Raw genomic sequence first — 11,304 nt, 5'->3', positions numbered from 1 at the left:
AGCCCCAGACCCCCTGGGCTCTGGCCACGTCAGGCTGTAGTCCCTGGCCTCTGAGTTTGGGGAGAAATCATGGAAAGGATGGCTTCCCTGCTTCAAGCACAGTTACCACAGGGACACCAGGGACGTCTGTGGAATAGAGTGATAGCCTTAGGGTCAGACAGACCTAGCTGTCTGATTAAATCCTGGCTCTGAGCCTTACCAGCTAGGGAGCCATTGTTAAGTTCCCTAGCTACTCCTCAGCTTCAGTTTCATCCTCGTAAAATGGAAACAGTGTGCACGTAGAGTGATTAGGGAAATGAAACAGAAATAGGTATGAACTGTGTTTGGTAAGCGTTAAGAGTTGTAAAAATGCAAATGATTATTTATTAAGGGACTCCTTAATAGAAGGAGGCAGGGATGGGAAAGAGGATTTCAGTTTCTCCTCCGGCTGCCTCAGGCAGAGCTGTGGGTCTGAGGGAGACCAGCCAAGTTCAGCCTTCTTCTATCCTCGGGGCTCTATTCCCAGGCCTGCGGAGCTGGTTTCTAAGTACCATCTCACATTCCAATCACATTTTCGAGGCTTTAAAAAAATCTACCACAGCCTGTAGCAGAGTCTGGGACCACAGGTGTACCACTGCCCTTCCGTCCAGGGCCAATATGCTCCCCACTTGCCCCCGCCCCTCACCTGGGCAGGATTCCTCAGTGGCGAGGCCCGGGTATGACAGTTGGAGAGTGGTCACCAGTGACCTGTGGACTGCCATGGCCCAGCTGGCCTGGCTGGCTCTGAAGAGATAGCTCACGGTTGCCCCAGGCCGGGAAATAACCAGCCTCCCTCCAAGGGAAGGGCAGGCTGAGGCGTCGGGCTGTGACCTTCACCCCCGTTCCCAACTGGAGGACTCCTTGGTAGAACAAGCTGGTCCCTCCCTCAAGGCCAAACATCCACATGCTTTCTGGGTTGGTCACGTGACCTGGAATTTCCATGACTCTTATGGATGAACTAGCATGAGTCAAAGGTTCCAGACTTGGTGGACACATGCTAGAAAAACAGAAAGTGAGCCACATGGTCCTGGAGGTTTTCTTGGTGTCTAGTCTCATTTTGTCCATCAGCCTTCATATCTGTGTGATGTCATAAGGCATTCTAGTGCAAACTGGAACAGCCCAGAATTATACAAGTAATGACATCCGTGTCCATTTACAATTATTAATTAATCTACAGTTGCTAGCATGAGACCTGGTACTTGAGTCATGGCAGAAACAGTAGGCAAACAGGCCAGCTCCTTCATTTTGCCAGCTAGTTAGAACTTTTTTTTGCCCTAAGTTCTCAGATGTACCGCATATGCCTAAGGATCACTTGTTGATGCCCAGGAGTCTAATACTTTGTTGAAAGTCAGGGGGAAAGAAGTGCTCCCACCCCAGAAGTGCCATCCACCACTGCATACTAGGCACTGTGCAAAGCTGTTGGTCTATTTGGTATGAAGTGCTTTAAACACAAACTCTTCTAATCCTATATCATTCCCATTTTAGAGGTGAGGAAACTGAGGCTAACTGAGTTGATTAAGGAGCCAGGATTTAAACGCATGGCCGTTCTTTCTGTCACATCGCACTGCCTTGCCAGACATAACCACCACCGCCACCTTCCTTTTATCTGCCTGGGGAAGCAGGAGCAGTGGTGTGGGCTGGAGGTGGCGGGGGTCTGTAGCTATGCTCACCCCTGTGTGATCTACACCTTGATTTTGTCTTCACTCTGTCTCTCTAGTGTACGCACACAAGCAGGAACCCCCCCAGTATTCCCACACCTCCCGGTTTCCATCGGCAATGGTGGTCACAGATACCAGCAGCATCAGTACACTCACCAACATGTCTTCCAGTAAACAGGTAACGCCGGCAAGAAGGTGTGGGGGGAGGGGAGGGATGACTATGGCTTCTCATGTGCAGAGACTGCGGCAAGTGTGGACTCAGCCACAAGCGTGACCCTTCTGAGGCTCCCCTGGTACTTGCTAAAGGAATCCCTGAGGTCACAGGGCAAAGAAGACGGGCCACAGCCCGAAGGGGAGGGACTTATCGCTCCCCCCGGCATCCCTGACAAGAGCACCAGAGTACTGAAGTTTGATCAGTTGCTAGAGACCGGATTACACAGAGCCTGTAGGCACTGAGCTTGAGTATCTCCAATGGATTGATCAGTGAGCCACAGCAAAGGTATTTCCAAGGAGGGCTCAGAAAGTCAGACCCCCTGCGGAGTTCCCTGCTTTGCAAGAAGGATCCCTGAGGATTTCCCACCAAGAGAGAAAGTGACCAGTGAGTCCTCAGGCTGATTCACCCAGTCCAGGACCCATGTTGGACCCCCAACGCTGTAAGCTCTAGAGAATGATGCAATTCTGCCAACCCATGGGGACTCCCCAGTAGACAGCCTGGCCTTGCCAGGAACCTGCATTTACTTGGTGTTTTACAGAGAAACTTAGAATCAACTTCCTGGTGCATTGAAAGTGGGGAATCCAGAGGCTTAGTCACCATGTCAGTTGATGACTAATGCCCACCTCCACATAGAGGGGATGGAGAGTAAAGATGACCCACGCTGAGGCTGCAGCTTGGACAGCTGGACTGGAATGAGATGCCGAGAGTTAGAGAACAGGACAAGATGTCTGAACACAGGTCACAATTCCAGAGTAACACAATAGGACCTTTTAGTAGCTGGGGTCTGTGCAGTGTGGGAACTGTTTGGCCTTTATTGATTGCTAGATAAGTAGGTGACAACCTTGAACTTCATGTCAGATGCTCTCAGCAGGGTTTGGTCCTGTTGACGGTCTTTTTTCCCCTCAAATCCCACCTCATCCAGCACCATGTGTTTCTGAGCAAGTTCTTTCACGGGCTCAGCCTTCTCTGTTCTTCCTTTGCCCCCATCTCCTCCTGGTCCGCCAGCGTCAAACAGGTGGGTTCAATTCCTGGCTTTGCCACTTGCTTGGTGACCTTGACCTCGGTGAGCCTTCACTTTCTTCATCTCTAAAACAAGTCATAACATCTGCTTGTTCTGAGGATTTGATGATGTCATGTAGATTAAGCGCCTGGCACTTCTTGGATGCTGAATACAACTTAGGCATCCAGGCTCTGGAATTGGGGGTGTTGGGGAGGGAGAAGTGTGTGGGACCTGCTTTGCTGCCCTTCTCTCACCCATTGGAAGATGAAAGGACAGCCCCCATCGCCCTGCCCTTCAACTCCCATGTGATTTCCCACTCTTTGTAGCGAGCAGGGAAAACATTTATCTGTGCTCACAAATCTCAGTCAGGGGGGCAGCCAGGCGCAGCAGCCCTGCTTGGGAATACCTTCCCCTTTGAAAGGTTTATCAATCCATCTGCCGCTTGGTCAGCCCTAGATGAGGCTGTGATTAATGATTCCTGTCTTTCCCAAGTTGACTTTGATGCTTGCTTGTTGAAACAAGTCCTCTGAATTCAGGAAATGGTCTCTTAATCAAAATGCTTCGAGATGCTCTCTGAGACTCTGCACCGGCTCCCAGCCGGCTTCTCCCCTCCATCGGACAGAGCGGCCAGCCGACCTTGAAGCCGCACAGACGGCCCTCTAGAACTACTGTGAAGTTGTTTCCGAGTCCCCGGACATTTCAGGAGTCAATGATGGACTCACTTCTAGGATGATGATAACATTTAGTAAGGATAAAACTTCATATAGCACTTTATAGTTTACACTGATACTTCTCATGAATATTATCTCACCATTTTCTTTTTTACCAAAACCTCCTAAGAAGTACAAAGAAATGAACTGAGGCTCAGAGATGCAGGGTCATCTGCCCAAAGTCACACAGGTGATATTCTGGAGCCAGACTTCCGGACTTTGGTCTTGGATTCTAAATCCTGGACTCTTTCCACTTAAATAATACTTGTCTTCCAATACCCATCTTTAAAACACCCGTGGTAATCGCTGCTCTTGTGGTCTTTACCGGTCAGGAATACGAGTAAAAATTAAGCCCACATACTGTATTCCAGTCAGGAAACTTTCTTCCTGCAAACTACAGGAGAAGAGGAAATAGGAAAGACAGAATGAAGTAAAAAGAGGGTAAAGATGCTGTCTCCTGGCAGCAGAAGGAACCCAAGGTGAAGAAAAGTTGTACAAACTCTGTTCCAAAGGCAAAGGGTGAAGTGAGTTCTGGAAGAGAATTGGTGGCAATTCTGCTTTTTTGTTGTTTTAAAGTAGTATTTTCCAAAAAGAGTTTCAAGGCTATTGCTAGGAATCAGGGCCCCATGGCATGAGGAGAAGATTCCATGGTCAAATTTGTTGGGGAAACAGCTGGGCTAAACAGAAATCCCACAGGGCAGGGCATCTCAGAATCTTTCCTGTGCTGATGTGGGCAGTGAATAGAGACCCATCCCGGGCAATGCTGCTTTAGAGACATCGTAGAATGCTAGGAAAAGCCAACAGGCCTGAGCCAATCCCAGCTGCTTCACCCCTGCTACACGACCTTGGGCAGTTAATTCATGGCTGTGAGACGAAGTTTCTTCATCTCTAAAGGGGAAAATCCCACCTCCCTCTTACAGAATATTCAAAGTGTCTGAAGACCATGCATAGTACAGAGTTACGTGCTCGAAGTGATAGCTTCCTCCCTGTTCCTGCCCCTTTCCGTCTGTGATCCTTTAGGAGACACCTTCCATTAGCTCCTTCAATATTTAACTCACTGCTTGGTCTGCATGTGATCAAAGGAGGTTCTGACAATAACATTTCTCAGGGTTAGGACCGTCTCTCAAGCGCATCCTGCCTCTTGGGCCCAGGCTCCAGCTCCCTGCTTCCCATTCTCCTGCTGGCACAAGGATGCCCTCTCACCCATCTCCCAGGAGAAAAGCAAATAGTTCAGGGCCTCTCAAAGCACCCAAGCCCTTTGTGTGTAGCCAAATGCCTGGGCTTTAGTAGATGTTCAGTAAATATGAATGAATGAATGAATGAATTCAGATCTAGCATTTTTTGACTGCCTCCCGTTTGCCACACAGCGCTCCAGATGCTTGTCCATCTTAATTTCCTGGCTAATCCTCCCATCCATCCTGCGAGGTAGAAATTTGTATGCCTGATTTATAGAGCAAAAACCTGAATTTCAAAGATGGGGAAGAATCTGCCCAAACTCACATGATGGTAAATCTGGAGTTGGAGTTCCAGACTTTGGTTCTTCTCACTCCACATCCATTAAACAACGCTCACCTTCTAAGATCCATTTTTTTAACATTTAATTTTTTTTTGGCTGTGCCATGTCACACGGCATGCGGGGATCTTCCCCGACCAGGGATCGAACCCGTGCCCCCTGTGTTGGGAGCATGGAGTCTTAACCACTGGACTGCTAGGGAAGTCCTAAGATCCATTTTTAAAGTACTCATAGAAATGACCCAAGGTTATGCCAGTATAAGGCTAAAGCCAGCATTTGACCTTGAAGCTGTCTGATCCCAGTGTTTTCCATTGTCAAGACAGACATGCCCCAGGGCCTCGTGGATCATGTTTCAGGAACCTCAGGCTGGAACTTTCTCGCTGGGAATCCTTGGCAGCTACTGCCCTCCGTCCTTTCCAGAGCTTATGCCCCATCCCCCCCTTCTCAACCCTTGGGGGCTGGAGAGTTACCACCTAAGTGGGTCTCTGCCTGAGCCTCCTGCAAAACGACAGCCTGCCAGCCTGGAAACCAGACCACAGCAAGCACCAACCTTGGCTAGAACAAGTGTGGGCAGGCTGTGAACCCACTCCTATTTCCACAACTTCTCTACCCACCGCTCCACTTCCAAGTTTACGTAGAGAGAGGTCAGGAGAGGACCCCCGGAGCAGTCACTGTCAGGGGTGCTGACGAGAAGGAGGTGGGCGGCCTCATCGTCATAAATGCCCTGCAGCTGCCCCCCACCCTCCCGACCTTCCCCACCGGCAGTGTGGGCTGATGAAGAGCCGACGTGGGCGCGAGGCAGACCCGGGCTCAAGATTCCACCACTGTCTACCTGTGTGACCAAAGGGAAAAGTCTAGCGTCTCTGAAATTTCAGTTTCCTCACCTTTAATATGAAGATAACAATTCCTCCTTCGTGGATCATTGAAAGGACAAAACACAATAAAACTTGTAAAACACTCAGCTCAGCGCTTGGCTGGAAACACCCAGTCCGTGGCAGCTGGGTCAATCTTGGCTTTCCCTGCTGGTAACCTTGAGTGTCTCTCGAGCTTAGGAAGGAGGATTTTAAATGGCAAAGGGCATTTATTTCTCCCTGGTGTCCCACTCAAGATAAAAGGCAGTAATCTTTCTTTTTTTTTAATTTTACAATTCATTTAATGGCAACGGGTAATCATCAAATTAGCAATGGTTATCTTCAAAAGTTATTACATTAGCTGTGCTACCATTTCCCACATAAGATTCATCACATAAATCAGACTTGGTTTATCACCAGCATTTATAAAACCAGACCTAGGAAAAGAACTAGGTCCAGGGACACATGCATGGTCTTAATATAGCGAATGTTTAGCCTGCCCTGATTATTACAAAATCAGAACAGCGAGAGTATTCGCAGAAAAGGCAGTAATCTTACGTAGTGGGTAAGAGCACAGAATTTTCTGTTCTGAGACCCTGCGCACGTCACTTAAAATCTCTGTAAGCCTCAGTTCCCTCATCTACAAAACTGGAAGTATGATCTTTACTTGTAATTAATAGAGCTATAATTAATCTAACTTAATAATAATCTGTACTCATTGTCTCTACTTCCTCACCCCCAGTTCTCTTTTCTTTCTTTTCTTTTAACTGAGGTATAGTTGGCTTACAATATTCTATAAGTTTCAACATAGCGATTCACAATTTTTAAAGGTTATACCCCATTATAGTTATTGTAAAATAATGGCTGTATTCCAATATCTGTGCTGTACAACAGATCTTTGTGGCTTATCTATTTTATTCATAGTAGTTTGTACCTCTTAATCTCCTTTCTTTTTCCACCCACCTTCCGTCTCCCCACTGGTAACCACTGGTCTGTTCTCTAGTGAATCTTGTTACTTTTTTTATTATAGTCACTCATTTGTTGTACTTTTTAGATTCCACATGTAAGTGATATCATACGGTATTTGTCTTTCGCTGTCTGACTTCTTTCACTAAGCATAATACCCTCCAAATCCATCCATGTTGCTGCAAATGGTGAAATTTCATTCTTTTTGATGGCTGAGGAATACTCCATTGCATATATACCCCCCCCCCCCATTGTATATATACCTCTCTTGAGAACATTTCAGTCTGGCTTTTGTCCCCACGTTCCTGAAACTCCTCTTGGCCAGCTCACTAATACCTCCTTGTCACCAAATCCAGTGGTTATCTCTCAAGCTCTATCTCTGACACAGCGAATCACTCCCTCCTTTTTTCACTTGGATTTTAGGACATTACCCATGCCTGGTTCTCCTCCTATGACACTGGCCACTCCTCCTTTCCTTGGCTGGCAACTCGTCTTTGCGACATTTACTTGTCAAAGGGCCCTGGGACTCACTCTTTGGCCTCTTCTCTTCCATGTTTGTCCCTGGGCAATCTCCAGTCCCAGGGCTTTGGATCAAGTGTACACAAAGATGGATCCTATCATTCTGTCTCCAGTACAGACCTCTCCCCTGAGGGTCCATTCACAAACCTGATGCATCTTTGGCACATACAGATGCATACCTAACATACCTGACAAGCCTCTCAAAGTGGACCTGCAGCTCTTCATTTTGTCCCAGTTCCTCCTGACCCAAATTGCTTCCTCCTTGGGCTTCTCCATTTCCAAACATGATACCAGTTCTTCCAGTGAGATTCCTGAGGGTACCCTCGATCATTTCATACCCCGCATCCCACATCCAGTCCATCAATAAGTTCTGCTAGGGGTCCTTCAAAATGCATCCTCAGTCTGACCGCTTCTCACCACCCCATCAGTCTTTCGCTCCTGCAGCGGCCCCTAACTTCCCACTTCCGGTCTTGCCCCACAGGGGTGCGTGTGCTTTGTTCACCACACAGCAGCCAGAGTGATCTCTGGAAAAGGGAAATCCATCGTGTCCCTCCTCTGTCAAAATGCTCCACTAGCTTCCCGTTGCAACCAGACTGAAACAGGGACCTCCAAGGCCCTATGTGGTCAGACCACGGCCCTTTCTCCCTCTGTCACTCAGCCTCAGCTGAACCAGAGCTGAAGCAATCCTACCACAGGACTTCTGCTTCTGCGGTATCCTCTGCCTGGAATATTCTTTAATGCATATCTTTACCTGTGTTCATTTCATTCAGTTCAAACATCACCACCTCAAAGAGTGGGGGGATCACCTTCCGATCCCCTTCCCTAATTTATTGCCTCTTCCCTCCAGTCACTGAAACCTCTTACCATGCTTATTTTTCTAGAGTGTTCGTCTCCTCCTAAACTTTTATGTTATGCATTTTGTTTTACTCATTCATTGTTCAAAACCCTCACTAGAACTTAATCTCAGTGGGGATGGGGACAGGGTCTTGTTCACAACTGCACACACACCCAGTGCCTAAAAAAGGGCTAAGGATATGGAAGGACCTCCAAACCGTGTGAAATGAATGAATTACCTACCTCAGAGGCTTGACGTGAGCATTCAATGCCATGATGTGTGTCAAGCCCTTACTTAGCGGTGCAGCCCGGCACACAGTAGGACCTCAATAAATGTCAGCTCTTCCCCATTACGGATCAAATCTTCTTAGGGTGAGGACGTCCTTAACAATCCCCCAGCCACTACACCCTCCAGACGAGGGCTCTGTAGTCACTCAGAGGTCCTCGGGCAAGGCCCCCGCGCCGCTGGGTGAGCCAGGCCTCCGTTCTGAGGGAGCACAGTGCACCCCTTATCAGATGTTTGTGTTTAGACTCTGAAGGGGGCAAATAACCCTAGTTCCTCTGACAACATTTAGGGCTCTGCCACCATTTTATTATGTGAGCAAACATTTGATAGCTGGGAAGCCCATCCCTAATGACAGGTCATAGAATCTTGCTGGCGTCTCCTTATCTGCTCTTGGTGTTTGCTCTTCTATTGAAACCTGCAAGGTCACAAGCCATTTTCTCTCTCCTCCACCTGAAATCTGAAAATTGGAAAAAGGCTGATAGTGGGGAGTAAAGAAACTGGAGAGTGGGGGTGGGTGCGGGAAGGAAGAGGAGGCAAAGGGTATCAGAGGACCCTGACCAGGGCCTCAAGAATGAAGAAGGGCCAGCAAGCTGTCTCCTCCCACGGACGCACGGCTCAGTCCTGCTCCGAGGAGCTCTGGAGGGGGCACCCCGGGCAGTCCAGTGTTACCAAGGACAGTTACACCAAGCACCGTGCGGAGTACTGCACACAGAGCAGCCCCTCTGATCCCCCAACGACCTTCATCTTATAGGTGGAGAAACCGAGGCTCAGAGAAAGGAGATTGACCAAGAAGAAAGCTAGTAGAAGGCTTCTAACCTCAGCGTAATAGAAAGAGCGCGGGCTAGGAGGTCTCCCAGAACTGGTTGGAATCCCCACACTCTCCTAGGTCTGAAACCTTGGACAATCCACGGACTCTCTTTGACCTTGTTTTCCTCACCTGTAAAATGGACATAATGGCAGCCTCATACAAGGCTATGGCTGGGAGCACTGATTAATGAGATAACAGTGGGATAATAGGCCTTTAATAGTAGTGGGAGGTGTGCGTGTATGTGCGTGCGCGCGTGCGGCACACGTGTGTATTGGGTGAGGTCTTGAGAAAATAAGCCACGAAGCCAAAGGGCAGAACCTTCCCCTGAGATGACAACAAAGGGGAAAGAGAAGAAGGAGACAGAGAGAGGAGAAAAGGGACTCCCTGGAAGGCAAGGGCGAGCAGTGGTGTTCCAAGACAGCTAAGATGAGCCAGGCCCAGGGCTCTGGGAGCAGAGGTTGCCTCGGATGGGGGTCTGGCTCCTCTCAAAGGCTCCTCCATGCTGGGTAGGTCTCCTGCCCCGACGCACTGGGAAGCCTGGCGTCAGAGGCCTTCAGCCCTTAGATCCTGGTCCTCTGAGGTCTTGTCCTGACGGTAACAAATGTTGTAGAAAGCACTTCGCAATTCCCCATGCTTCTTCCCTGATGGATCGTTTGTGAGTACGTGGTGATTTTCTCATGCGCTTTATGACCTCGTGGCTCAAAATATATCAGCAGCATCCACCCAAGCTGGGAGCTGATTAGAAATGCAGGTTCTTAGGCCTACCCCAGGTCCACTGAATCAGAATCTATCAGTACATTTTAACAGGATCTCTGCTACTCACGGGTCCATTACAGTTTGGGAAGGGGTCTAGGGGAACCCCTGCTCTTAGAGGACTAAGGAAGAGATCCTTATTTCCACCAGAAGCAAGAGCTCCCCATCCAGCTGCCATCGCCACCAAACTGAGCAGTTTATTTATAAACTCACAGGAAGAGGAGCCCAACTTCAGGATAAAGGTCGGCGAGTTATGACTATTTCAAAGTCGGCGGCAATTCACTTCTGTCTTCTGAAGTAGCCAGGGAAGCCGGCACCTAGGTCTTCCTAAAGGGAGCGTGTTTCAGGCTCAGCAGGCACGGGGTCCCCAGGCCTCCAGCCTCAGCTCTTTGCTGAGTTGGGTCTCAGCTCCCCCAGAGAAGCCAGACTAATGGCCCAGGTCCCAGCAGATGTACACAGCTGAGCTGTCTCTCCTCTCTCTCTGCAGTGTCCTCTCCAAGCCTGGTGATGCCCACACATCACTTACTTTGTGCACAGCAACAAGGACCCTATTTTCCACACCATCACCCTCCAGGCAGCTGTCGCGGAAAAGCGCAGTGACCTGACAAGCAGCACCTGCGAGAGGTCCCTGCTCACCTGACGTCCTGCCAGCGCCTCGGACAATCCGCTCTGAGAGGCGCGGCCCGGAGCCCAGCTTCCCTTCTATGCAGTATTGTCACGATGCCTCTCCCAAGACGTCAAGCTCTCCCGTCTGGTCTGTCCTAAAGGCGGGAGGTGAGAAACCGAGGAAGAGGAAGAGAGAAAGCCGGAGCGTCTACATCATGCTCCTTCATCGAACAAACTGATGTGAAAACTTGAATCTGTTACTGAAATGAGGCGAGGAGGACACGTGCTATTGAACTGAGCCAAACGCGCTGTATCCCGGCTGATCTGGAGATTTCTTTTAAAGAAGTAAATTTGTCCAATGGGTGTAAACTATAAACTACTGTAATTAAGTGCAATTTCCCCTCTACCTCCTCTCCCCTCTGCCCTGTGTATAATACTAAAGTGTCTATCCGTTTTCTTCGTAAAGGTCAGAGTTGAATTTTCAAAGTGATTTGCCCCCTCTGTCTTCCCCCACGGAGAAATATCTAAGGTGGAAGTGAAGCCCCTGCCCCCCCTTCCTCGGGCCCGG

General features: G+C 48.9%; 1 protein-coding gene and 1 non-coding gene across 8 annotated transcripts in view; one reads left to right on the top strand and one right to left on the bottom strand.

The window, feature by feature from the left end:
- The window catches only part of HNF1B (HNF1 homeobox B), a 51,871-nt gene extending 40,828 nt beyond the window's left edge, over positions 1-11,043 (top strand). For 6 of the 7 annotated variants that reach the window (XM_024757600.1, XM_024757599.1, XM_024757598.1 and 3 more), the window contains exons 8-9: positions 1,736-1,854; positions 10,618-11,043. In XM_024757600.1, the coding sequence (XP_024613368.1) occupies positions 1,736-1,854; positions 10,618-10,638 (140 nt within the window). In that variant the 3' untranslated portion in view covers positions 10,639-11,043. The remainder of the gene's footprint in view (positions 1-1,735; positions 1,855-10,617) is intronic. The other variant, XM_024757603.1, reaches the window with a different exon arrangement.
- Positions 6,373-6,504, bottom strand: LOC112408167 (small nucleolar RNA SNORA72). The gene has a single exon (XR_003004900.1). It is a non-coding gene; the product is annotated as a small nucleolar RNA SNORA72 (small nucleolar RNA).
- Positions 11,044-11,304: the final 261 nt, after the last annotated feature.

This window comes from Neophocaena asiaeorientalis, unplaced genomic scaffold, assembly GCF_003031525.2.
Source record: "Neophocaena asiaeorientalis asiaeorientalis breed wild unplaced genomic scaffold, Neophocaena_asiaeorientalis_V1.1 scaffold327, whole genome shotgun sequence".
Taxonomy (NCBI): Eukaryota; Metazoa; Chordata; class Mammalia; order Artiodactyla; family Phocoenidae; genus Neophocaena; species Neophocaena asiaeorientalis.
Note: the sequence above shows the minus strand (reverse complement) of the source record. Positions and strands in the feature narration are given on the sequence as shown.